The sequence below is a fragment of the Oryzias latipes genome, chromosome 1, assembly GCF_002234675.1.
Source record: "Oryzias latipes chromosome 1, ASM223467v1".
NCBI classification, from domain to species: Eukaryota; Metazoa; Chordata; class Actinopteri; order Beloniformes; family Adrianichthyidae; genus Oryzias; species Oryzias latipes.
Window position 1 is genome coordinate 16287298 of NC_019859.2, and position 22532 is coordinate 16309829.

At 38.5% G+C, this 22532-nt stretch overlaps 3 protein-coding genes across 3 annotated transcripts; all 3 read right to left on the reverse strand.

Moving 5' to 3' along the window:
* Window positions 1-800: 800 nt before the first annotated feature.
* LOC101157998 (caspase-6-like) lies at window positions 801-3584 on the reverse strand. The gene is made up of 7 exons (XM_023957445.1): window positions 3547-3584; window positions 2782-2812; window positions 2532-2687; window positions 2320-2396; window positions 2061-2236; window positions 1739-1889; window positions 801-1099 (listed from the first exon to the last, which is right to left on the reverse strand). The coding sequence occupies exons 1-7, from the start codon at window positions 3548-3550 to the stop codon at window positions 867-869; spliced, it is 828 nt and encodes a 275-aa protein (XP_023813213.1). The 5' UTR covers window positions 3551-3584; the 3' UTR covers window positions 801-866.
* Window positions 3585-6414: 2830 nt separating this feature from the next.
* On the reverse strand, window positions 6415-12233 carry pla2g12a (phospholipase A2 group XIIA). The gene is made up of 4 exons (XM_023957447.1): window positions 11789-12233; window positions 10568-10644; window positions 10277-10442; window positions 6415-6905 (listed from the first exon to the last, which is right to left on the reverse strand). The coding sequence occupies exons 1-4, from the start codon at window positions 12051-12053 to the stop codon at window positions 6787-6789; spliced, it is 627 nt and encodes a 208-aa protein (XP_023813215.1). The 5' UTR covers window positions 12054-12233; the 3' UTR covers window positions 6415-6786.
* Window positions 12234-13385: 1152 nt separating this feature from the next.
* dnajb14 (DnaJ heat shock protein family (Hsp40) member B14) lies at window positions 13386-20510 on the reverse strand. Its single transcript, XM_023957452.1, has 8 exons — window positions 20324-20510; window positions 17387-17561; window positions 16730-16875; window positions 15851-16039; window positions 15583-15668; window positions 15195-15304; window positions 14283-14455; window positions 13386-14196 (listed from the first exon to the last, which is right to left on the reverse strand). The coding sequence occupies exons 1-8, from the start codon at window positions 20454-20456 to the stop codon at window positions 14072-14074; spliced, it is 1137 nt and encodes a 378-aa protein (XP_023813220.1). The 5' UTR covers window positions 20457-20510; the 3' UTR covers window positions 13386-14071.
* Between the last annotated feature and the right edge of the window lie 2022 nt (window positions 20511-22532).

Genomic DNA, 22532 nt, shown 5'->3' on the forward strand with positions numbered 1-22532 from the left:
CGCACTCTGTCTTATAGAAGAATATTTTTATTTATATTCTCAATTAAACACACTTAGAACAAACCAAGTACAAGTGATACTACAGATGGCTACACCTGAGCAAAAATAGGGGTGGACAGCAATGGTGAGTTTGGTATTAATAAAAAACTTAAATGAAGGTTATTATTGTTTTTGATAAACTGACAAACTACATCAGGGATGCATTTGCATGAAAAAGTAGAAAATGAACAGCCTGTGAAGGAGTTAGAAAACCAGCATCGTCAGCACCTTTAACCTGAATTCCAGCCGGGTCTATTGTATTGGACTGCATATTCTCCACACTATTGCTTACAAGAGAGGTGTGATCTGAAAAGTCGGTTTTCTGTAGTGCTCTAGATAACCTGTGGTGTCTCAAGATTTCACAGACTGATTCAAAGTGTTCACAGTGAATTTAAAGACCCACTCTGATGAAAATCTAATTTTGGGTGTTTTTTTTAATCATGTCATTGAGGCATTTTCCTGATGATAGAACATTAACCCCAAAAATGTATTTCTTTATTCAAATCATCGTGAATCAGGAGCAGACAAAAAAATGCAGTCTGTAAAAGATCGTATTTGTGACAGAAAATTTGATGGGTGAGCCAAAAACTCCCTGCTCCGAGCCCTCATTTCTAATTAACTACTGCCGCTCTGCAGAAACTATGTCCTGAAAGACGACAGAGGTTTTTGATTTTGACTGAAAACAGCATAATAAAAAATTAAAAGAATACTGGGAATGTTTTTAAAATAACTTAAAAGATGATCGGAATGGGTCTTTAAGGATATGGGATGAAAAAACATTTTTTTTTTTTTAAATCGATTGATTTTCTAACTGTGAACTGATACTGTTACTTTTGACGGAAGTACAGCTTCTTGGTTAACATGGAAGCAAAACAAGGAACCTGTTTTTTCTCACTACCATTCGGGTCACTTCTCATCCTCACACTTCTCATTGCCAATTTTCTGTTGACCAGGGTAAGTAACTCTGTGAACTCGAGGCGACTTCCGCACTTTTCAAGGAGCTCGCACAGATCCTGAATGTACCAGGAGCCTTTGATGGGATCTCGGAAGGAATAGAAACCTAAAAAAGGCAAACAAAAAGTGAAAAGGCTGCTGAGTAATCAGGTAATTCTGTGTTTTGCTATTTTTTTTTCCATAATCAAAGAGGTTTATTGTTAGTATTTCCAGGCCTCACTAACACACTTAAAAATCCCTTAATATCTTAAAAAGTAATTACTTGTTTGAAAGACTTAAGTGATTTAATTCTGACTAGGGTTTTAAAAGAAAAAATAAAATTGCATTAATTTTACAACTAAACTATTTAAAGATTAAACAGAGTAACACAGAAATTAAAATAATGTTTAATTTCCCTTGCAGAGGAAACCTTGACCAAGCAACCTTTCCCCTATTTATTTTCCTCCATTATTACACAAAACACATTTTTATCATTACATGTAAAACTGTAACATGTACAGCAAGTTCCATTAAAGGCTTGGAAATGTGAAAGTGCTAAAAATATAACGAGAGAAAAAGTGTTCAAACAATAACTATCAAATGCAGATCTTTTAATCTAGGAGACAAAAAGGGGGAAGTTGAAGTTAAAGTATATTAATTACTTCTTCAAAAATGACATAAACACCTGTTCATTTGGCCTCAAATTTATTTGATAAAAGCCCAAGAAAATCTGACAAATAACTCTTGAGTAACTGTCTTAATTCACCTTCAGCCACAGAATAGCACATGATGAAATCAGCTGCCGCAGGTAGAGTCTTTATTGCGCTGGCATCCACCACCACCTCATTATTCACCTCATCATTCGCAGAAGCCGCAGTGATAACCACTGAAGTATCACATTTATTTCCACGACACGCCTGCAGACACACATTGAAGTATTAATTTCATCTTTTCCCTATATGACACAGCCAGAAGTTTTTCCAAGGCAGCAGGAGACGGTTAGCTTAAAAAATAAAATAAAATAAACAACTAGTAGATTTTTGAGTGCACCCCCTAACAGTTTAGACATCTGTATTGTTTAAATGTACCTGAAAGATGAAGATCTTGGGCTTTCCTACGAGGCTCGGGCAGTTGTCTCCTCTGAACGCGGCTGTGATGTCCTGGATGTTGATCATGCCGTCGTAGGTGTAAACGCAGTTGTTCTCGCCGTGGCTCAGGAAGACCAGCAGAAAGCAGTCGGCATCAGAGTGATCCTCCTCAGCAGCTGGGGGACACACCTATTTGTCAAACTTTGCTGAGTTTTACTGTCACATTAGCTCAAACAGTAGAGGCACATGTCATTACCACCTTCATGGATTCTATCCAGGACTTCTGTCTGTTTTGCATCGTCATAACTCCGGACGTCAAAATTTAAATCCAGGAGTCTATATGATAAACCAGAAATGGGTTCAGGTGGAGCAAAATAGAAGCAAAGAAACCAAAATGTTTTCTGCAAAAAGACAATACACGTTCAGACATGTTTTTCAAGAAACCACAGCGGTGGAGTGGGAGAGGGATACCGTTTCTCCAAGCTGTGGCGGTCAGCATTTGTTCCATGCCTGTCATTCATCTCCAGCCGCCAGTAAAATCGCTCCTGGTTGAAAATGAGGGCCAGGCCTCGACGTTTGTGGGTCATCCTGTACTCCTCATTTGGATTCAAGCCGGCTATACATAATCTGTTATGAATCAAAAAAGAGAGGAAATCAAAAATCAGAAATATTGCAAATGTTCTCCGTTATAGAGTATATAGGAGAATAAAGAAGTCTTTACTCTTTGAAAGAGTCAATCTCCTTCAGGTTCTCTGCAAAAGAAAACAACATTAACATGCAATAAATTATAGGATACTATGCAATTTGGATTAAAATTTTGGAAGAATACACTCCTCTGTTACTTACAGAACCCTGGATATAAATAAATAAATAAATAAATAAATAAATAAATAAATAAATAAATAAATAAATAGTTCACTCAAATCAGCATTTTGTGCGCACAAATTAGTAGTAGGCATTGAAGGAAAAAAGTGGATCACGCTGTTGTCAGAGCTGTAGCCTGAGGGTTCTTTCTCTGGAGTCGTCTTGGACAAGGCTTTGTCACAGTTTGATGACGTTAATACGATACTAATAATAACAATGGATTTGGTTTATTTTGTGCTTTTCTAGGAGCTCAAAGCGCTTAAAAAGTCTCCATTTTCTTATTCATACTTGGTGATGATGAGCTACTTGTAGCCACACCCAGACGGCAGGCAAATGCTGACTTGTGCGCACAGAATGCTAGTTTGAGGAAACAATTGGATTTTTGCTTAAAGTCAGTCCTTTTAGTTCAATTTTTGGAAAATGCATAGACCCTCTTTAATCTGCTCATTGGTGGATGACCAATGTAAAACAGAGGAGAGCAATAGAGGTTTATGGCGGTGTGCTGGGGTTTTTCACATTGAAGAGATCCCCGGTAGATTTACTATTGATAAATTGTGCTGACAGTAGTTTTTGAAAACACCCGGCAATACATGAACAGCGTTAAACATTGTCAAATACTCACCCATCTCTGCAGCTTCTGTTTTGCTGTCCTTTTTAACACTTCCTGAACAGACAAAGAAAGAAGTTCTGACTTAACAGAGCTTAACCACAGTTAACTTGCTCTTGATTCAATGAAGTTCATTGTGTCTATAAATTATACCGAGTACTTAAATTATTTTTATCAGACACTGTTTTTTTTGTGTAAAACGTACCGACATGATGTTGCAGTGGAAATACCTGAAGTATTCCAGCGAAATATGTCGGTACGTTTTACAAAAAACAAACCAGTGTGTCTGATAGAAAATAATTTCAGTACTCAGTATAACTTGCTCTTGTCAATTTAGCTGACTAAAGTAAATGAAAATATTGTGTGAACACAACTTTATTGTTCAAGCCAAAGTCAGTACCTCAAACTTACCTTTCAGTGCCTGAAACAAAGTAAAAAGCTGAATATATTGCAAAGTAATCATGGAAAACGTTACCTCCACAAGTATGTGGTTCACAGCGCTTCTTTTCACCTAAAGAGGGGATTGGGGGTAAACCTTGCTTTTAAAACAACCTGCACCACCTCCATGATGACGCTGATTGGCTGATATGCTTGTTTTAGTACAGGGCAGCCAACTCTCAGAGTGCACACCGGCATGAAACCCGCGCATTTGAATATGTTTGAATACTGACGCCACACCTCGTTATCTCACGCTGAAATGCACAACGTCAAAATTTTCCTAATGTTATTTCTAATGTATATATCTATTGAGGCTGAAGACACACAGTGGGATCCATAACTTAGGTCTGCAGAGAAGATTGTGGTGATCAATCAATTACAATAAATCAGTTTCTCGTGGGGTCAGTGCGCGAGTCCCACGTTCATCATTCTCAAGTTAAACAAAAAGAAGACACAATCTATTTCGATTTCCAGAAATGTATATAGTATTCGTGCCAAAAAGCTCTGCTCACTTTAGTAGCCTACTTTAGAAAAAAGAAGGAAAAGCTAGCAACTTAATTTCATTTTCCTAACTTGTAGAGACGCAAATCCTGTTATTTTTTTTGTATATTTTTTGTATTATTTATTTATTTAGTATTGTAACGGCTCTGGCTACCGGAGCGAGCAGTGCACAAAAACCCACGTTTGAAGCTTTCGTCACGTACGGGTGCTGCGCATTATTGGCACTGGCTCCCAGAACGCGCTCACTGACTACGCGCTAAGGCTTTACGCACGGGGCGTGCACGTGATACATAAATGCCCGTGAGATGCCCTCACAAACCACGCTCTGGTTGTATAATTGTTTCATTTCTAACAGCCAGATTGCGTGCAAACAGCGCGCTCCTGTCCCCTAAACAGCACTTGCAACGCAATGCAGGCTTGGGTGGGGGGTTCTGGTCTGTTCTTTTTGCTATCTTGTCTTTCTTCCAGCCCTTTTGGAAGTATGGCAGCAAAAGTCTTACTTTCTCTTTGTCTACCACTCACTCTTCAAATCATTTACTTTTTAATCTTTAATCATTTAATCTCTGCCAGTGTTGGTTAAATAGTCATGGTTTTCCAGCATGAAAGTCTTCTAAAAACTCCCAGATTCAAAAGAAAAATACATACTGGTAAATACATTTTAAAAACCACCCAAAATATTAATCAGTGATTAATTAGCCATATTTAGAAATCACCCATTATTTATTACTTCCTGGTTTGATTAAAAGTACAACTATGAAACATTTTTAATTATGTTACATCTGTCATTTTTGCAGTCAGTCTGAGTAAAACATGAAAGAATTGACTGCTATTAAACTTTATAAGCAACAACCGAAGTTTTTCTCAAATATTAAGAACAATAAAAAAACATTGAAAAAGTAAAAAGAAGGAAGGGAGAAAAACACGAAAAAGAAAAAACTAAGATTTCTCGTAAAACGAATTAGCCTGTTATTAACAAAAGTGGAAATTATTATTATTATTTTTTTACTTTTCATGAATTTAGATTAGATCAAATGTAAGCAAATAGCTGTTTCTCAGTCATTATGTTTTTCAGAATAACCATTCTTGCTCTGCTACATTTTTTAACATGATCTTGATCATCATAATTTCATATTTCTTCTGTTGTGCAAGTTATTCAAGTCATAAACTGACCCATCAGATGCCTCGATAAAAGTAGGAGGCGATGTACCAGGACTACAACCACATGTTTAAATAGTTCAGCAGACGGCCTGCATCCAGATGGAGTTGGGGGACTGCTGGGGGTGCGAGACAAGCCAGAGGCGACGTCCACGGCCAAGTGTAGGAGCAGGAGCAGAGAGGAGCCAGAGGCTCGTAAGACCGTGACAGCCAATCAGAGAAGACTCCCACTCCCTGTCTTATTACAGGTCTGGTTTCTTCCAGGACAAGAATCTTTTCGTCAAGCCAAGCAGTGTTGGTGTATCACAGACATTGATGACCGGTCGTTAACTGACCCCAGGGTGAATATTTTCAGCAGATGCACATTGTTATACACATTAAGGTTTAAGTTCACTATCTTGTGAACTTAAAATGTTCCAATTTAGTCTTAAGCATTCACTTACTTCCTACATTACACGTCCATGGCCTATAGTAGACTTGCTACATTTATACTCAGGTATACTTAATAAAAACTTCAGTTGTACTATGTTTTGTTAAGGGATGGTAGTTTTTTGTTCTGTTATTTGAAGCTTATACTTCCTTTACAATGACAAACAGAACTTTAATGTTGGTATTTAAAAAGTGTACAAGTATTCTAAAAAAATGTTTTTTAAACAAATGTACATAGTTAGGACACAATTAACATTCCTGCTCAATCTTTAATATGTTTTAATCAAAATGTGCACATTATGAATTAGGCAACTGCCAATTTCTTGGCTATGATTACCTAAATAATATGAATATTCCATATTTTCTGGCAAGAAGGTAATTTTATTGATGCAAAATAGTTGGTAAAAGACCAGGTAAAGACCTGGACACTTTTGTTTTCTTAGTTTAATGTTGTCCTATAATGTCCTATAACAAAAAAAATCAAAATCTTTAGCAAACCACTTCCAAACATTTACATAGACAGGGCATAAACCATCCACAAACTAACGTCATTGTACATCTAGTTTATAAACTTATAACTATTAGAATTTTCTTCTCTATAAAAGAAGGTGAACAACTTAGTATCAGTAGGAGTTGTATCCCTGAGGTAAATCTACATATTTAGATAAAGAGCTTTATTCTTGGTCTTCTTTAATTAGTCTTCCTAGTGTGTCCGTGCCAGTCTCTGTAGTATCAAAGCTCCCGCTTCATCTCATACTGACACACACAAGAGGCCCGCTGGCTGTCCAGGTACGGCTTGCATCCCAAGTGCATGACGGCATCGAAAAGGAGGGTTACTGCAGACTCGCATGCTGTGGAGACAAATATGGAATGCAAGACGTGAGAAAACATGTCAAAGGGAAAATGTATGATCATGCTAGCACGTTACCACAAGAAAATAATAAATGTAATCAACATTTCAACATGGTTCTGTAACTGAAAGCAGTTTGTTATTCATGAAATCTCAATCATATTGCTTTACGGAAAAAAGCAATGTCTAAAACTACCAGACGCAGCCGCATGAAAAATCTTAAAAAAGAAGAAAAGAAAAACAATGTTTGGGTAGAACTTAGAACCCTAATATGTGTTATGTGTACGAGTTAAAATTTTGGTAGTTAATTACAATTACTGGACCATAGAAACCCTTGTTAATTTATTACTTAGGTTTGTAGGCTCTGACATTTTCTCTCAGTTAAATGAAACGAAGCAGAGGTTAATTTAAAAAAAAAAAGGTAGGATCAACTGGGGCATACACGCACGCATGTATGCTCCGGATTGGGATTGGTCAAAGAACAGACATGCCCTCATTGCTGCAGTCACATTGCTTTCCAAACTTGCTCAGAGATGAGACAAAAAGAGATGCTGCAAGGAGTCCTCTCATCCCTGAGGAGCAGTGGGTGAGCAGCAGAACAGAGACCCGCCCTGAATGCTGATGAGTCGGTTGTGAAAGACACAACTCTATAGCTATATCTCTCTAGTGAGAAAACCATGAGCTGACTGCTTCCTGGGAGTAGTTTTTTTTCCTATATTTCATCTATTCTTACTTTATTTTTCGCTCTAAGCTGCATGGGTTAGTGCTCGATGTGCTCCGCAGAGAGAGAGTTGGTGGGGTAGTTTGATAGACCCGCAGCTGTGCAGAACTGTGCACAAAAGGCAGACGTCCAATTCATTCTAATGGAAAACCTAAAGTCAGCAAAAATAAATATGAAGGTAATAAATCATTCATTTTCAAAAGAGTTACTTAATTTCAGATTTGACGAATATAGGCATAACAGTTTATTTCCATATCTCACTTTGATCATTGGCATAGACCACATGTGTTGTAACTTATTTTTGAGTCATTTTTCACACTGTTGTCTGAATTCTAATGTAGCCAGGTTATGTCTTGAACCAGGTTCATACTTTGCACTATTTTTTGCACTATCATTATATTTTTTCTGGTCCATATCTATAAATATGAGTCCAACAATACTGTAGGGCAATATTATGGTTGATAAAGCTGACAAATAAAGTTTGGAAGAAAAAAGTAATCTACCCAACACTGTAATTTATATATATATTGTAGCGACCGACGTTAAGCTGTGCTAATCTGTTCTGTGTTGCTATCCCCAGTTAGCGTTAAATGATTCTGTTGGGGATCTGTTTTTTCATCGCTTTTCTAGTCAGATGGATGACTGTGATTGGAGGAGTGTGGGTGGGGGCGGAGAAGCAAGTGAACATAAGGAAGCGTCATTAGAGCATGAGAGTTTGAAATGAATGAGGAGACAGCGTCAGGGCAAGTTCTCCGTTTGTGCTGTATTTTCCATGTTTGCGGCAGACAGCGACCATTTAAATTACATTAAAGGCTTTGCAATTGGAAACAGCCGTCTCTGACTTCTCATGATGTCCAGCTAGACGTTACAATATTTTTCACTTATCCTTAACTATTTACATTTATGTTTAGCATTTCAATGGGCATGCTTCTGACACACTATTTTGTAATAGTTCTGCAAAGAGTGTATAAAAGAATCCACAAATGTGAGATAGCTGGCAATTCTTATTTTACTTAGCTGAGCCTTTACATTTGGCGCTCCATATAGCTGAAGTAAATGGTGAATGGGTTATACTTATATAGCGCCTTTCTTCTTAAAAGGACAAAGCGGTTTACAGTCACGGGACCATTCACCCAGTCACACACACATTCACACACTGGTGGCAGCTTCGCTGCCAAACACAGGCGCCTGCCTACCACCAGAGGCAAGGTGGGGTTCAGTGTCTTGCCCAAGGACACTTTGACTCATGGGCGCAAGGCAGGAATTGAACCTGCAATCTTACGATCATGGGTCGACCGCCCTACCGCTGCACCGCGGCCGCCCAAGTAGGTAAACCTGTTTAGAGGAACTTTAAAAAAAATAATAAAAAAATGTGAACAGCTGCAGTACAAAGGCTATAACAAATAGCAATTAGTTGTCTTTTTGGAATCTAATGTTTTGACTACATTTATGGTGTTTCTATTTCAAAAATGCTAGGAAGAGATATATTTCCGATGAGAGATAGTTGATACGACTGCTCCAATCATTATGGAAAATTATGCATAAGAAATATGCATATGTGCAAAATTTCTTTAAAAAATTAAACTTTATTGTTTGATGACAACCCTAAGCTCTACTAAGAGCTGAGTAATATGGCAGTTGAATTACAGGGCGGTCATGTTGCAGAGGTAGATCGGTCGGCCTCTGATCAGAAGGTCGCAGGTTCAGTGTCCTCCTTGCCTGCCCATGAGTCAAAGTGTAGAGCAAGACACTGACCCCCACATTGCTCCTGTTGGTTCTAGGTGGGCGCCAGTGTTTGGCAGCGGAGCTGCTAGCAGTGTGGAAGTGTGGGTGAATGGGACAGTGACCGTAACACACTTTGAGGCTTCTAAGAAGGTATCAAAGCGCTAAATAAGTATCTGCCATTTACCATTTACATAGATAGAAGATATAATTTAAAAAAAGATAAAAGAAATCTGGCCAAAGGAGACTTTGGATGAATTATAATAAAGTAAAAAGCACAGTCTCATGGCTTAACCCAATACAATTGATAATAAAGCAAAGTACTTTTATTTATAATAATAACCCATAATATAGTTTACTAAACATTTACTATGATACATAGACTTTGAACTAGTTTTTAAAAGTGTTCGCAGTTGTCTTTAAATCATCATCCTGCCGTTTTAGCCAAAAATCATTTTTCTAGGACGTAGCTTCTATTCTGCAGAGAGGCAGGGGTTCGTTTGAAATTTTTCCTCCAAGTTGTGGGCAGGAATATAATTATGTCCCCACGATGCTCTCCCACTTGCTTACAGCACTTTACAACCCCAACCTAATTTTAGCGGTGCAACAAAAAGGGCAAGCAGTTTTGGAGCTGTCTAGCCGAACAGTTTTGAGCCAGATATCAGAACAGACTAGGAAAACAAAGACGTACACGGATCTAGCTGTAAGTGGACGCCTGTGGGTCGCTGATTGTAGCTTCTACATCACAGCTACAAGCTTTCTCCAACAGCATTTTTTCATCTGCTCCCGATTCACAACCTTTTGAATAAAGAAATACTCTGAAATGTAATACAATTTGAAGCTTAATATTTTAAAAATCCCACAAGAACATGTTAAAAAAACATTGTTTTCATTGGAGTGCGTCTTTAAACACTGTCTCAGTCTCTTACCTTGGACAGACTGGGCTAACCCCAGAGTCCTCTGCACATTTCTGCAGATGGTCTCCAGACACTCCTGAAACTGCTCATCACAGTCATGCTTCTCACGACCACAGGTGTCATAGCAGCGATCATGTTGGTTACAACACTTGGTCATGGATGGGATACCTATATCAAACTGGAAATAACAACACCATTACTCCTTTTTTATTCATTTCCTGTTCAAATGCACTATTGTCTTTAGAAACAAAAAATATATTCAAGAAAGTGTGCAGAAGATTATTTAAAACTAAGCCATGCTACCTGAAATCCAAAGAGCGGGGAACCACATCCATTTGGTGGTGAAGGTTTGTACCCAGGACGAGCTATAGGTTTGTAACCTGTAAGAAGGGAGCAAAGGTTTCTTGTTTTTACACAGCTGAGATGATCAAATCAACACAGAAGATTTTGGAGCTTAATGTGTCTCTCAGATCATTCTGTTTGATTCAGCTCAACAACGTTGACAAGTTATAAATAGGTATAAATATGAAGTATTGCATAGCCCTTGTGCTATCCTAGGCACTTTAACATTGGGAGTTGGGTCATCCTAGACCCACTAGACCAGGGTTCACCAACCTTTTTGAGACCGAGGGCTATTTCATGGGCACCAAGTGGTATGAAGGGCGCCACTAAAAACCTCCTAGCCCCCCCCCCCCCCCCCCCCAAAAAAAAAGAAAAAAAACAACACAATTTGAGGACTTCCTTTTGTGTGCCCTATTTTTATTTGCTCATTTTGCACACAAAAACATGCATGAATTTTCTAGACTCGTATTACAGGGGGGGGTCAAACTCAGTTGCAGCGGGAGCCTAATTTCAAAACAGACTTTAGGTTGCAGCCGAACAAGATAAATATTTATTGAACATACTAAAGCTAAACTTTTAAACCTTTAGAACTTTAACTTAATTTTAACTTTTTAAACATAAATGTAAATAAAAACAGACAGGAATATTAATCCTCACATTAATGGATTACTCAACCACCTCAACCTATTCTCAAAATCTTTACATTACATGAATCATAAGAATGTGTAAAATTGTGTAATTTTTTTGATCTATTTAAACTTTTGTAATAGACCCTTACTTTTAGTGATTATTTTTTAAGTTATATTTGTTTACATATTTGGGTTTTCTTTGTCTACCTTTATCTCAGAATTGATATTGTTGTCATTGACAGACATGCCGTGGTTGTTTGTTGAATATTTGCTTCAATAAAAAAAAAAAAATTTTTTGGGTGCATTCCCTGCGGGCGCCACAAGGGGTGCTCACGGGCGCACTGGCGCCCGCGGGCACAGGGTTGGTGACCCCTGCACTAGACAGTGCGCTAAACCTTTATCTTCAATGATTTGTAATCTTCACTGGTGTCTATGAAATATTTCCACCTTTATCCACCTTTGTCATGGTAGGAATAACACTTCAATGGTCATCTTGACCCCATAGGATAGCACAAGGGGGTAAAAAAGGCAAACATTGTGAAGAAAATCCCACCATCACTGCATTTGTTATGACACAGCCCGTCATCCCCGCCAAACAAGTCAAGAGCTGCGTTCAAGTACGTGTCGATTTTGTGAATTCCGTTACGAATAGTTTTGAGTGTCAATCTCCAGTCTGGGGTCTCGGGCTCCTGTTTGCAGGCTGAAACAAACGCGAAACGTCCACACAACAACAAGCTGAACAGGAGCAGCCAAGCGGGGTTGGGAGACGTCATAGTCCGTGTGCTGCCTCCCACACAGAGCAGCGTTTCCAGACGCATAGTAAGTCTAAGATCTTGATCTTCAGGTCCGGGATCCAGATCAGAACGTCCTCAGAACCGGGATGTCAATTATTCCTCAGTGTGCTGTTTCGGCAACATCTTAAAATTAAGCGGTAGCTGTTTTCATTTTACTTCCAACTCATCTGTCAAACCTATGGTGTCACTTCCGGGTTTGGGCTGTTCACGTGATCACCAATAAACAACGTACGACTTTATTTGCTGTACATAAAAACGTAAATTTAACTACTATAATTTAGCTAAAAAAAATTATTTTAAAGGTTACTGCAGGCAACACTAAATATAAACTTTATGGCTGATTTAAATCCTACCTTTGACATTAAAATTTAAAGGTGTTTAAATGAAATCTGTGGTTGTTTTTTTAAACATATTCTTAGTGCTTTTTTCTTTTGATGAAGGTCATATGTTAATAAACTTAAGATATTTCTTCATTCGAATCTTTCTGAATCAGGGGCAAATGAAAAAAATGCAGTTGGAAAAGCTTATAGCAGTGACGTAGGTGACGTTGACCACAGCTTCCGGATTTGCTCCATTCCGAGGCATCTTTTAACATACCAACTTCTCTCTCCCTTTAAATTTTTGACAATGGCAGATTAATGGAGCAATGAGCTAAAACTTTGTATTTTATAATGAGTGTTCATATCTCTCTCTCTCTCCTATAAACCTGTTTTTGTCCCTTTTGGGGTCACGGGGTTATTGGAGCCTATCCTGTCCACTCGCGGGCCAAGGCAGGGGACAGGTCGCCAGTCTGACACAGTCACATGCACACTTACATCTAGGGACAATGTAGAGTACCCAATTAACCTATGAAGCATGTTTTTGGATGGTGGAAGAAAGCCCAAGCATGCACGGAAAGAGCATGCAAAGTCCAGATAGTAAGGTCCTCCATCGGTGATTCTGATTCAGGTTACATTCAGGTACATTAATAATACCCAGATTAATAAATCTGTTTCAGTTTTAAATTAAAAAAGGTTTTACAACAGCACGACAACTGGGATTGAATGAGCTTCATGATTTGAAGTTTTATAACTTACCTCCTGTTCCCAAATGCACATGTGCATGCATGTGTCCGAATTATCAGTAAAAGTGAAACCATTCCATGATGACTGAAGTCTTCTGGAACGCCTTCCATTAGATGTTTCTCAACCTGTCTTCCCAATCCAAGGCTCAGTATGAGAAAAAAAATCTCTTGGATGGAAAAATGTAACTTTATAAAATGATTGAAAATTTTCAACAACAAAAAAAAAACTCATACCATATACATCTATGTATGGATGGAATTGTATATGAGTAAAATGACAATCTTTTCCAATCTATGGAATCAATTTTATTTCAATATTTAGGCAAGCACTGAAGAAAAAGTTAATTCTTCTATATTTATTTAAATAACATTTTAATTAAACATTCAAAACGAAAATGTACAGCCAGGTAATGATAACAGCTTCAGTGTCTGCTCGTGGTTAGAACAGCTTGCTTTAAAATTTGCAAAACTAAATATGTGGAGAGAATAAAAGTCACAATCAAAGATTCACTTATCTTCAAATACTGAAGTGGAAAAAAAAATAAAACAAACTTTTATTCTTCCTTCTACATACAGGAGGTGGATTTGATAAGCATTCTTTGCAAAAAGCTGTTGCACTTAGTTGTTTTTCTGACAGTATATTGCTTGTACAGAATGCCACTTTAGTGCTTACGACTAAAAACACATGCCTTTACAATCAAGGTTCTCTTCTGCCATGTTCCCAGGAGAAAGACAAAGTAAAAAAAAAAGTATAATAGAAAATAAATCTGGAAGTGTCAACAGTGAGTAGATTAGTTCAAGGTGATGCAATGTCTACAGCCAGGCTGGAGTTAGGAAGAAGTCGGCAAGAGAGGGGCTTTTTCAACTGTGAAGCTGAGTTAATAATTTAAATTTTTGCTCTTCTTTAGAAAAAAAAAAGAAATATAACATCAACATCTAGTCATATACAGCATATATACATATCCCAAAAGTTGTCATCTCATCCACCTCTGAATAGGTTATTTAGTCTGTCCACCTCTTTGCAGTTGTCCATAGACATGAGTTCTGCCTTCTTCCGCATTCGGTCATCCCTGTATACTTTAGCAGCATAAAGCAGTTCGGTTTCTGAAAGTGACGAGAGAAACAAATGTCAGAAAAGTTCAAAAGCAAACCAAAGTAGAATAGTAGACTAGTGGGCTTCAGTTGCTCACTTGTCTGCCTCTCCTTCCAGCAGTTATTTCTAACATTTGTGACATAGTCCTCCTCCACATTTTTCTCAATTTGCTGTAAAGCTGAGCCTTTATACTCGGACTTGAAATCTCTGGTGACGTAGTAGTCGACGCGAAGATTCTCTGTCTGCCTTTTTACAGTTTGCCCTGTAGACCTGGAAAAGAGGGCACAGGGTTACTGGCTTTGAGGAGTTACGTGCAAATAAATAGCAGAAAAATTGCACTAGTCCAGTTTGCACTCAGTGAGGAACAATTTTTTAATCGAAAAACAAAAAACAGTGACAACACATTATTTATTTGCTATTTTTGTTTTAAAAAAACAAACTCCATAACTCTTAACTTTCTATCAAGTAATGTTAAATCAGTCAGATTGTCAACAGAAAAATGATGATAGAAGCTTATATTTCAGAATTACAAAACAAAAGGAGGGATGAGTGCAAAAAATGAAAAGATGTCATTAAAACATAAAGCCTTGATTGAAGAACTGGCGTTGGGTACCTTGCAGTTCACGGTGGACTCTTCTATATTTTTTAGCAAGTGACTGCCTAATCTTTAAGACTAATTTTGAAATATAAAGTGTGACATGATGCAGGCGAATGCTGGGGCCCAGAACGCAACACAAAAGAATTTTACTGCAACAGCTAACCCACAGCTGCATTCTTTAAAAAAAAAAAAAAAATCAAAATGCTGCAAAGTTAAGATTTGAAACTGATAGAAAAACTTAATTGATGGAAAAAAATGAGGGGAATAAATACTGCAAAGACGGCATTCTTACAGTTAGATGTAGAACCTTTTGAATTCATCTGTTTTTGATGATAGATGTTACCTTAGCATTCACCAAGTTTTTGCCAACAGATAAGTTGCGTGCTTCATTAAATGCTAGTGTGCACTTACGTCCTGGAATAGAGACTGTAGGGTGGAGGAGATACCATCATCTGGCTCAGTATTGACACTAAAATGAGGACGACAATGGGCATGAGCTGGATAAACATCGAAAAACCACCCTGCAGACAAACACACAAAAGTGTCAACAGACAAGAAATGGTTACATTCGTTATACTGATGCATGAATCAAATTGTGTATTTTACGTTATATTAATATAGTACTTTTGGGGCAAAACACTGCATCACAAAGTGATTCCAAAGAGCCCATCCAAAAAAAGAAAACAATATTCTCACAGAGGGTCAAAAAAATAAATCAATGTTTATTTACACAATGTGCTTCCAAATATATTATTTGCGAAAAATATGAAAAGATAATTTTAAAAGTGTATTTACTTACGTCTCCTCTTTCCTCGGTTCTTTCTTGGCGGTAATCTGTCTGTTGGCTGTAACTTGTTCTGCCGTTGGTGAACGTTTGTGGACTTGCTGTTGAACACATGAAGCCCAGGTCAGAAACAAACATGGAACACACCGTCCCAAATGAATGAGAACTGCTTCAATTTGAAAACTCCCAGCTGTTCTTAATAAATGTGATGAACCAGGAGTAAATCGTCTTCTTAACCATATTGGGTAAAAGTCAAAGAAATATAATCTGACTGCTCACTTACAGGGTGGAAATCCACCTCCAAAGAACATGTTGAAGAGGTCTTCAGGTGTGATGTCTGCCTCGAAGCCTCTGTGGAAGTCAAAGCCACCTCTGTGCGAGTGGCTCGGGCTGCTCGGCTCCTCCCCTCCCGTCAGGTCATACTGCCGTCTTTTCTCCGGATTGCTAAGAACTGCGTAAGCGTTGCCAATCTCTGGAGAAACAAAAGGAAAAAGGTTGGCAAAAAATGATCTCTTATTGAAATGTAACAACATTGAAACATTCCGTTTGAACATTGTAGTTGGTATTAATGTGTTGAATTGTCCCGACAACAGCTGTAAAACTAAAGCTAAAACTACAGCGTTGCCCAGATGTATTGTTTGTAAGATGAAAAAAAAAAAGAGAGAACCCAAAAACCTAGTTAAAAAATAAAGACATCTTAACTGATGTTTTCTGATAATACCGGAAAACCTACAAGTGATTTTATATAGAAAGGCACGAGTCCAAACTAGCTTAGTTTGTCAACATTTGATCTTAACAGGAAGGTTGGTTGAAGGATCATGGCTGAACCTCGCCACGGTGCAGCACACACGTTTACCACGGATTATAGTTTGTCTGTTTTTAAGTACGTTACATATGTTTCTTAAATATGTTTGGTTTTAGGACTTTTCAAAAAATGAAGTGTGAACTTTTATCTTGTTCTTTCGACCCTTTTTTTGGATCTGATAAATGATCCAAAGCGTGACTCTAAAACCATGACACGATCCAAACTTTGTGAGCCGTTTGGGATCTGCTTCACCCCTAGTGCAGACATTAGAATCATTTTATTGACACGGTCTAATAGTTAAAAAGACAATGGCGGTTTTTTTCATACATGTGTTTTGAATGTGACTGAAGGAGTTACTTTTAAAGGCCTCTGTTGCTCCGGGTGCGTGGTTCTTGTCCGGATGGAACTTCAGCGCCAGTTTCCTGTAAGCTTTCTTAAGATCATCGTCTCCAGCTTCTTTGATAACGCCGAGCACTTCGTAATAGTCCTTGCACCGTTTTATTCTAAATGACAGGAAAAAAAATAACAATCTAGATATGAAATAAACTGCACACTGACATTGGCTAACATTTTTTACTTTGTCGGCTTTTGTAAAGATAATAACGATAATTATTTCTGACCATCAAGGTTTCTCAGAATAAAACTTAGATGCAATACGAGAGTTGGTGTGAGCATCACGACTGTCCTTGTGATTCTGTGATTTCATTTTGGACAATGTAGTTCTCTCCGTTTCTATCCTGCATGGTCTGAATCACAGCATTAGGTGTTTTCCTATTATCTAGCTCACATGGCCAGATGTCTCTCACCGCCTCCTCGTGGGACTCAAAGATGGAGATGTTCCCATAGTAACAGCTGTGTGCACACAACACTACAGAGACTGCGGTGTCCTCTTTTAGTTGCAGACAAAAAAATGTAATCCACTTTAATGAAAACTATTCTCACAAATGACACTTGTGAAAATATAGTGGGACTATAAATTTATGAAAGCTAATCAGAGCAAATCTAAACTCTCACCTTTGTACACCTTCTACTTGGTCTTTCGTGAAACCTTTTGTCGCCTCGGTTCTTTCAGACTCTTGACCCCCTCTCCCTGGCTGGGAAGAGTTTGTTTCCGACTGTTCTGCCGGTTTCCGCCGATACGCACCGTTTCCTGCTGAGCTCCCATTCTTTGTTAATGCTTCCAAAAGAGCTGAGGGGCAGGGAACAAGAAGGGGTCATCTCAGGTCAAATGAGGAGACACACACTGGTTTACCTTTTGTCAGAGAGTCACGTATATAAACAGATCAAACATGAGTACAAATCTGAATAAACATACTAATTCAATAACACTATTTTGAATACAGCAGCATCCACAAATGCAAGTCTTTCAGCACACTTTTCTGTTCTCTTTTAGACGGCTTTCAGCACAAATATTTAGACAGGCAGATATCAAATCCAAATAAATCTATTAGAATAAGCAGTTTAAAAAATCTTTAAGGATTTACCAAAATATTCCAAATACTTAATTACTACAAGAATAAAAGTATTAAATGTAAAAGAATATAAAAAATATCTAAAGTTGTTTGAAGTTCTTTTAAAATCATGCAATCAAATGTTTTGAACAAGTACATTTTAAGCAAACAGTATGACAACAAGTGCTTTTGTTCCCCAAACGTCCTATGTGGCCAAACAAAAGGGCCACATCAGAGCATGGCTTTTCTTGAACTGTACTGTGACATTTGGGTCTCCATCCGTTCTGAAGCACCTGTAAACACATGTGCTGCATTGTGGGGAAAATGATCTGTGACAAAATATTTAAGATGACTGGCTGTGTACTAATTCCCTCCAAGCCAAGTCTCAATTTCAACTTTTTAGCAGTCTGAAAGAAATCAGAGAAACATGGGTGCAACAGTATCAGGATTTTTGACAAACCTATTGAAAATAAACCTAAAAAAGAAATGCCACTAGTTTAGAACAGTAGTTAAAGAGTCTAAATGCTTTTACGTTGAGATAGTTTTCATTTTTTCCTTGGACTATAAAGAGGGCGGGCCTAAATTCAGCCAAGTTCAGAGTGAACACTGCACACCATTCGCCATATCCCTTTAGGGATCGCCACAGCCAATCAGCTTTAACAGATCTGAACATTTGCTTTTGGCAGAGAGTTTTACCCTGGACGGCAACCCTGTATTTTATTTTGTTCAGAGTGAAAACAATTTTTGGAAATATGTTCATCATTAAGCTACCTTTTAACCTCAAATGAAATGCTACATTTTTTTCACGATTATGAGAATATTTCTTCGTATATTGTCTGTTCTGTCCTGATGCAGCCGAACCGGTAAAAAAGTAAAAATAAACGAAAAATACGCAAAAGAGTCTACAAATTTGGGGTAATTGCATTTAAGATTTTACATTTATATCCATTTTAATACCACTGCAACTTAAAATTGAGACCATGGGAATGACCTAAGGGCTTTGTGGTGGCGTAGTGGTTTGCACTCTTGCCTCATACCGAGAAGGCCCTGGTTCAAATCCCGGAGTTTGCATGTTCTCCCTGTGCATCCATGGGTTCTCTCTGGGCATTCTGGTTTCCTCAGACAGACCAAAGGCTTCAGAGTTTAATTAGGGATTCTATATCTTCCCTAAGGAGTGTGTGCTTGTAAGTCTCTCCATGGCTCTGTAATAGACTGGCAAACCATGCAGGGTGTATCCAAGCTTCACCCAACAGTGGCTGGGATAGGCTCCAGCAACCCAGAGAAACCAAAGTGGGTTTGGAGGATGGATGGATGGATGGATGGATGGATGGATGGATGGATTCATTCACTTTTATAGGTAGTGCAAGATGTAAACAAAATAAGAAACTACTAAGTACACCTTCCACATCCATAATGAATAATATTTCAACAATATTTCTGTGCTGAATAATTAGGTGTTAAACATAATCAAATGAACAATAAACAAACGCCAAATTTAAAGCATTTTTTGCACAAAAAAGTTGACAAATGTGTTAACTATCTGGCTTTTACTACAGGTTTTTAAGCATTTCTCATCCCCTTTGAATTTCTCTACTTTCATTAACTTGTGCAGGAAGCTTAAAGTAAAGATAGTATGTTTATCCATTTCTGAATCAGTCTTTCAAGAGTATGTAACTGTATCACAGTGTAATAGAATACATTTAGTGGCAGTATATTGAGCATCTCTTTTTCTGTATTAAGCCCTGAGATCACATCACTCGTGCCCCATTGTGCTACTAGATCCCCCTCAAACTGAATCCATTTTCGCAGTAACGGCAGGTCTGACAGATCGGCCAGTGCTCTGGTCTAGCTTATTCTTCAAGACTCTTACCTGGACAATCGCCTCATTAAAGGATTGAGAGTTGCTTGTATGGCCTGGATAATGTGGCCATATCCCTCTAAATCCTTTCCCTGACCCAAATACCAGCTCAAACCAAAAGTCACTTTCAGTCAAGCACTTCTATACATTTTTGATGGATTTCTCACGATCATCATCATGTTGTGTTCCTTGAAAGCGGAACGACAGTTTCGACACGTAACCAAAAGACCAAGAAACAGACATAAAATGCATTAGCTAAGCGAAGAGAAGCTTCTCGATAAGAATATGCCTTTAATGCGGTGTTTTGGCGATGCTAATGCTAATCAACCTAAAATTTCTTGATACGAAGCAACTGACAGGAGACACTGACTAGCTACATCACAGGCTAGCGACTTCGCTGCCTAGACCGTACGGCTAGCATAAATGGTCAAACTCTAGTTTCTTCTTCCTGATCTAAGTAATAGTGTTAAGTGGGTTATACTCTAACCACAGTGTGAATTGAACGTGCTGATGTGATTGGCATTACTTCAAAGCGGCTACATGAAAACACCTGTCGATTCCAATGCTGGTGATAGCAATATCCGCTCCTATGCTAGCTAAGTCAGATGCTAAACAGGCGGTTCAATCGCAAAAAGGCCTTACCTTTAGCTTTGTCGGTGGGATACAGTTTCTCAGCCTTATAGAGAAACTTCAGCGCTTTCTCTTTGTCCCCACATTCAATCGACCGGATCGCTATATTGATACATTTTTCTGCTTCGTCCCGGTTGCCTTCCATCTTCTTTCCCCCCTTCCTCCCACATCAGTCAGTCAGTCAGCTGAGCATTCTACGCACCACGTGGTCACCCGCGAGGGCAGTGGAAGTGTTCAGTGTTGCCAGATTGGGCGGTTTTCCGCCCAATTGGGCGGTTTTTGTTCTAAATTTGCGGGTAAAAATGGCTTTGGGCGGGTATGCATAATTTGGGCGGTTTTAGGGTCTGTTCGGCGGGTTTTTTCCACTCATGAATACATAATAACGGACTACTTTAAGCTGGGTGGCTGTTGAAGTCTTATGTTCTGAAGCTCAGTGAACGCAGCAGGTAGAGACACTTAATGGGTTCTGTCATCTAACCTGTTGTTGGGGGTTTGCCGCCCCGCCCCTCCTCTTAGAAGTTGCGTTCTTTAAACCTGACACCGCGGTCGCGTGTGGGCGGAGCTACGAGCTAACGTTATGGTCTGATCGCTGCATGTCTGTGTGTATCGATGCATGGTAGACACGGAGAATGTGGAGAGATCAGGTTTAATATTTTGGAGAGTTCTGCTTGGTAATCATGTTTCCATGTTTGAGTTCATGAGATCGTCCCAGATAGTCTCTGCTTCAACTCCTGCAGTGAAAGCTGCGTCTAAATCTGACGCCCGTGTTTCCATCTCTCTGACAGTTTGAAGCCAAAGCCCTTCCCCCGCCCCTCTACCTGCTTTTCCGCTCCACCTGTTCACCTGTTCATATCCTCTGCAGCTCAGAGTTGTTTTCCCCCGCGCTCCTCAGTGTGTCCAACACAGAGAGCGCTAAATACGGTCATCATAGCAGCAGGTTGACACGGTAGTAGTCGGGGCGCTTTGGCGCAAGCGCAGCACAAGGATGGAAGAGGTTATACATTGGTTATAACGGGTTAAGAAAATGAATGGAAGAAGGCTGGTCTGCTGAAGAAATATTCAATGCTGTACTCCTTTTATTAATAGTCTGAACTATCTTTGATTTTGAGAAATGTTTTATTTTGAAAAATCACCGCATCGGGTACTTAATCAGTCCAGTAGGGGAAAAAATCTACAAAAGCTGTATATTGGTCTTATTTTTGACCCCCCCCCCCCCCCCCCCCCCCGGGGGTCTGGCGGTTTTTAGTTGACTTTTGGGCTGGAAAACTGTGACTCTATCTGGCAACACTGGAAGTGTTCCGTAAGGAACTTAATGAACATAGATGCCTGTGTTTGAGAGTATAATACTACTACTACTAATAATAATTAGAATCATCATAATAATTATAAAGTGAAATAAAATAAATATATGATAAAGCACAATATTGTTTTGATAAATAGTAGCAGCTTCAATCATTTTTCAAATGTAAACTTGACGGCACTATATGGGCAGATATGGTGTATTTGCAAAAGTAGCTACTGGTTGGTTGATCTGTACTGTGTAATGCATTGTGGGAAGCCAGATTATTGACTATTACGTTTTATGCACAATTACAAACTGTCATTAACTTTGTTGCAAAGTTTCCCCACAAAAATGTAGCCAGGTTTCTGCTAAAACATAGATTCTCAGTACCATGCCATTTGCAATCTTACTTTTGACACCACTACACTACCAAATCTAATTTTAACTTAAAGCTCTAACATTTTTTCTAAAAGAAGTTCCACGAAACAATATTTTATATACCAAATAAAGACCCACTCCAATAGAAACTATGTTCATGGTGTTTTTAATGTTTTTGTAGCATTTTTAAAATGGAGGACGATATATATATATATATTTTGCATATATATATATATATATATATATATATATATATACGCAAAATTAAGCTCAATCCGCACTATTCTGATGCATCCACTTGTAGACGACTAGATCTATGTACATCTTTGTTTTCTTCATCTGAGCTGGCATCTGGCTCAAAACAGTACAGCTCGATAGCTTCGATATTGCTTGCCATTTTTGTTGTACTGCTAATGTTTTGGTGGAATTGTGAGGGGCCGTAATAGTGGGAGAGTGTGGAAACAGATGTATAATGGGAAATATGTGGAGGCTTACTCCCTGCCAACAGTCCCGCCCACAGCTTAGAGGTGAATTTTTTAATGAACTTCTGCCACTCTGCAG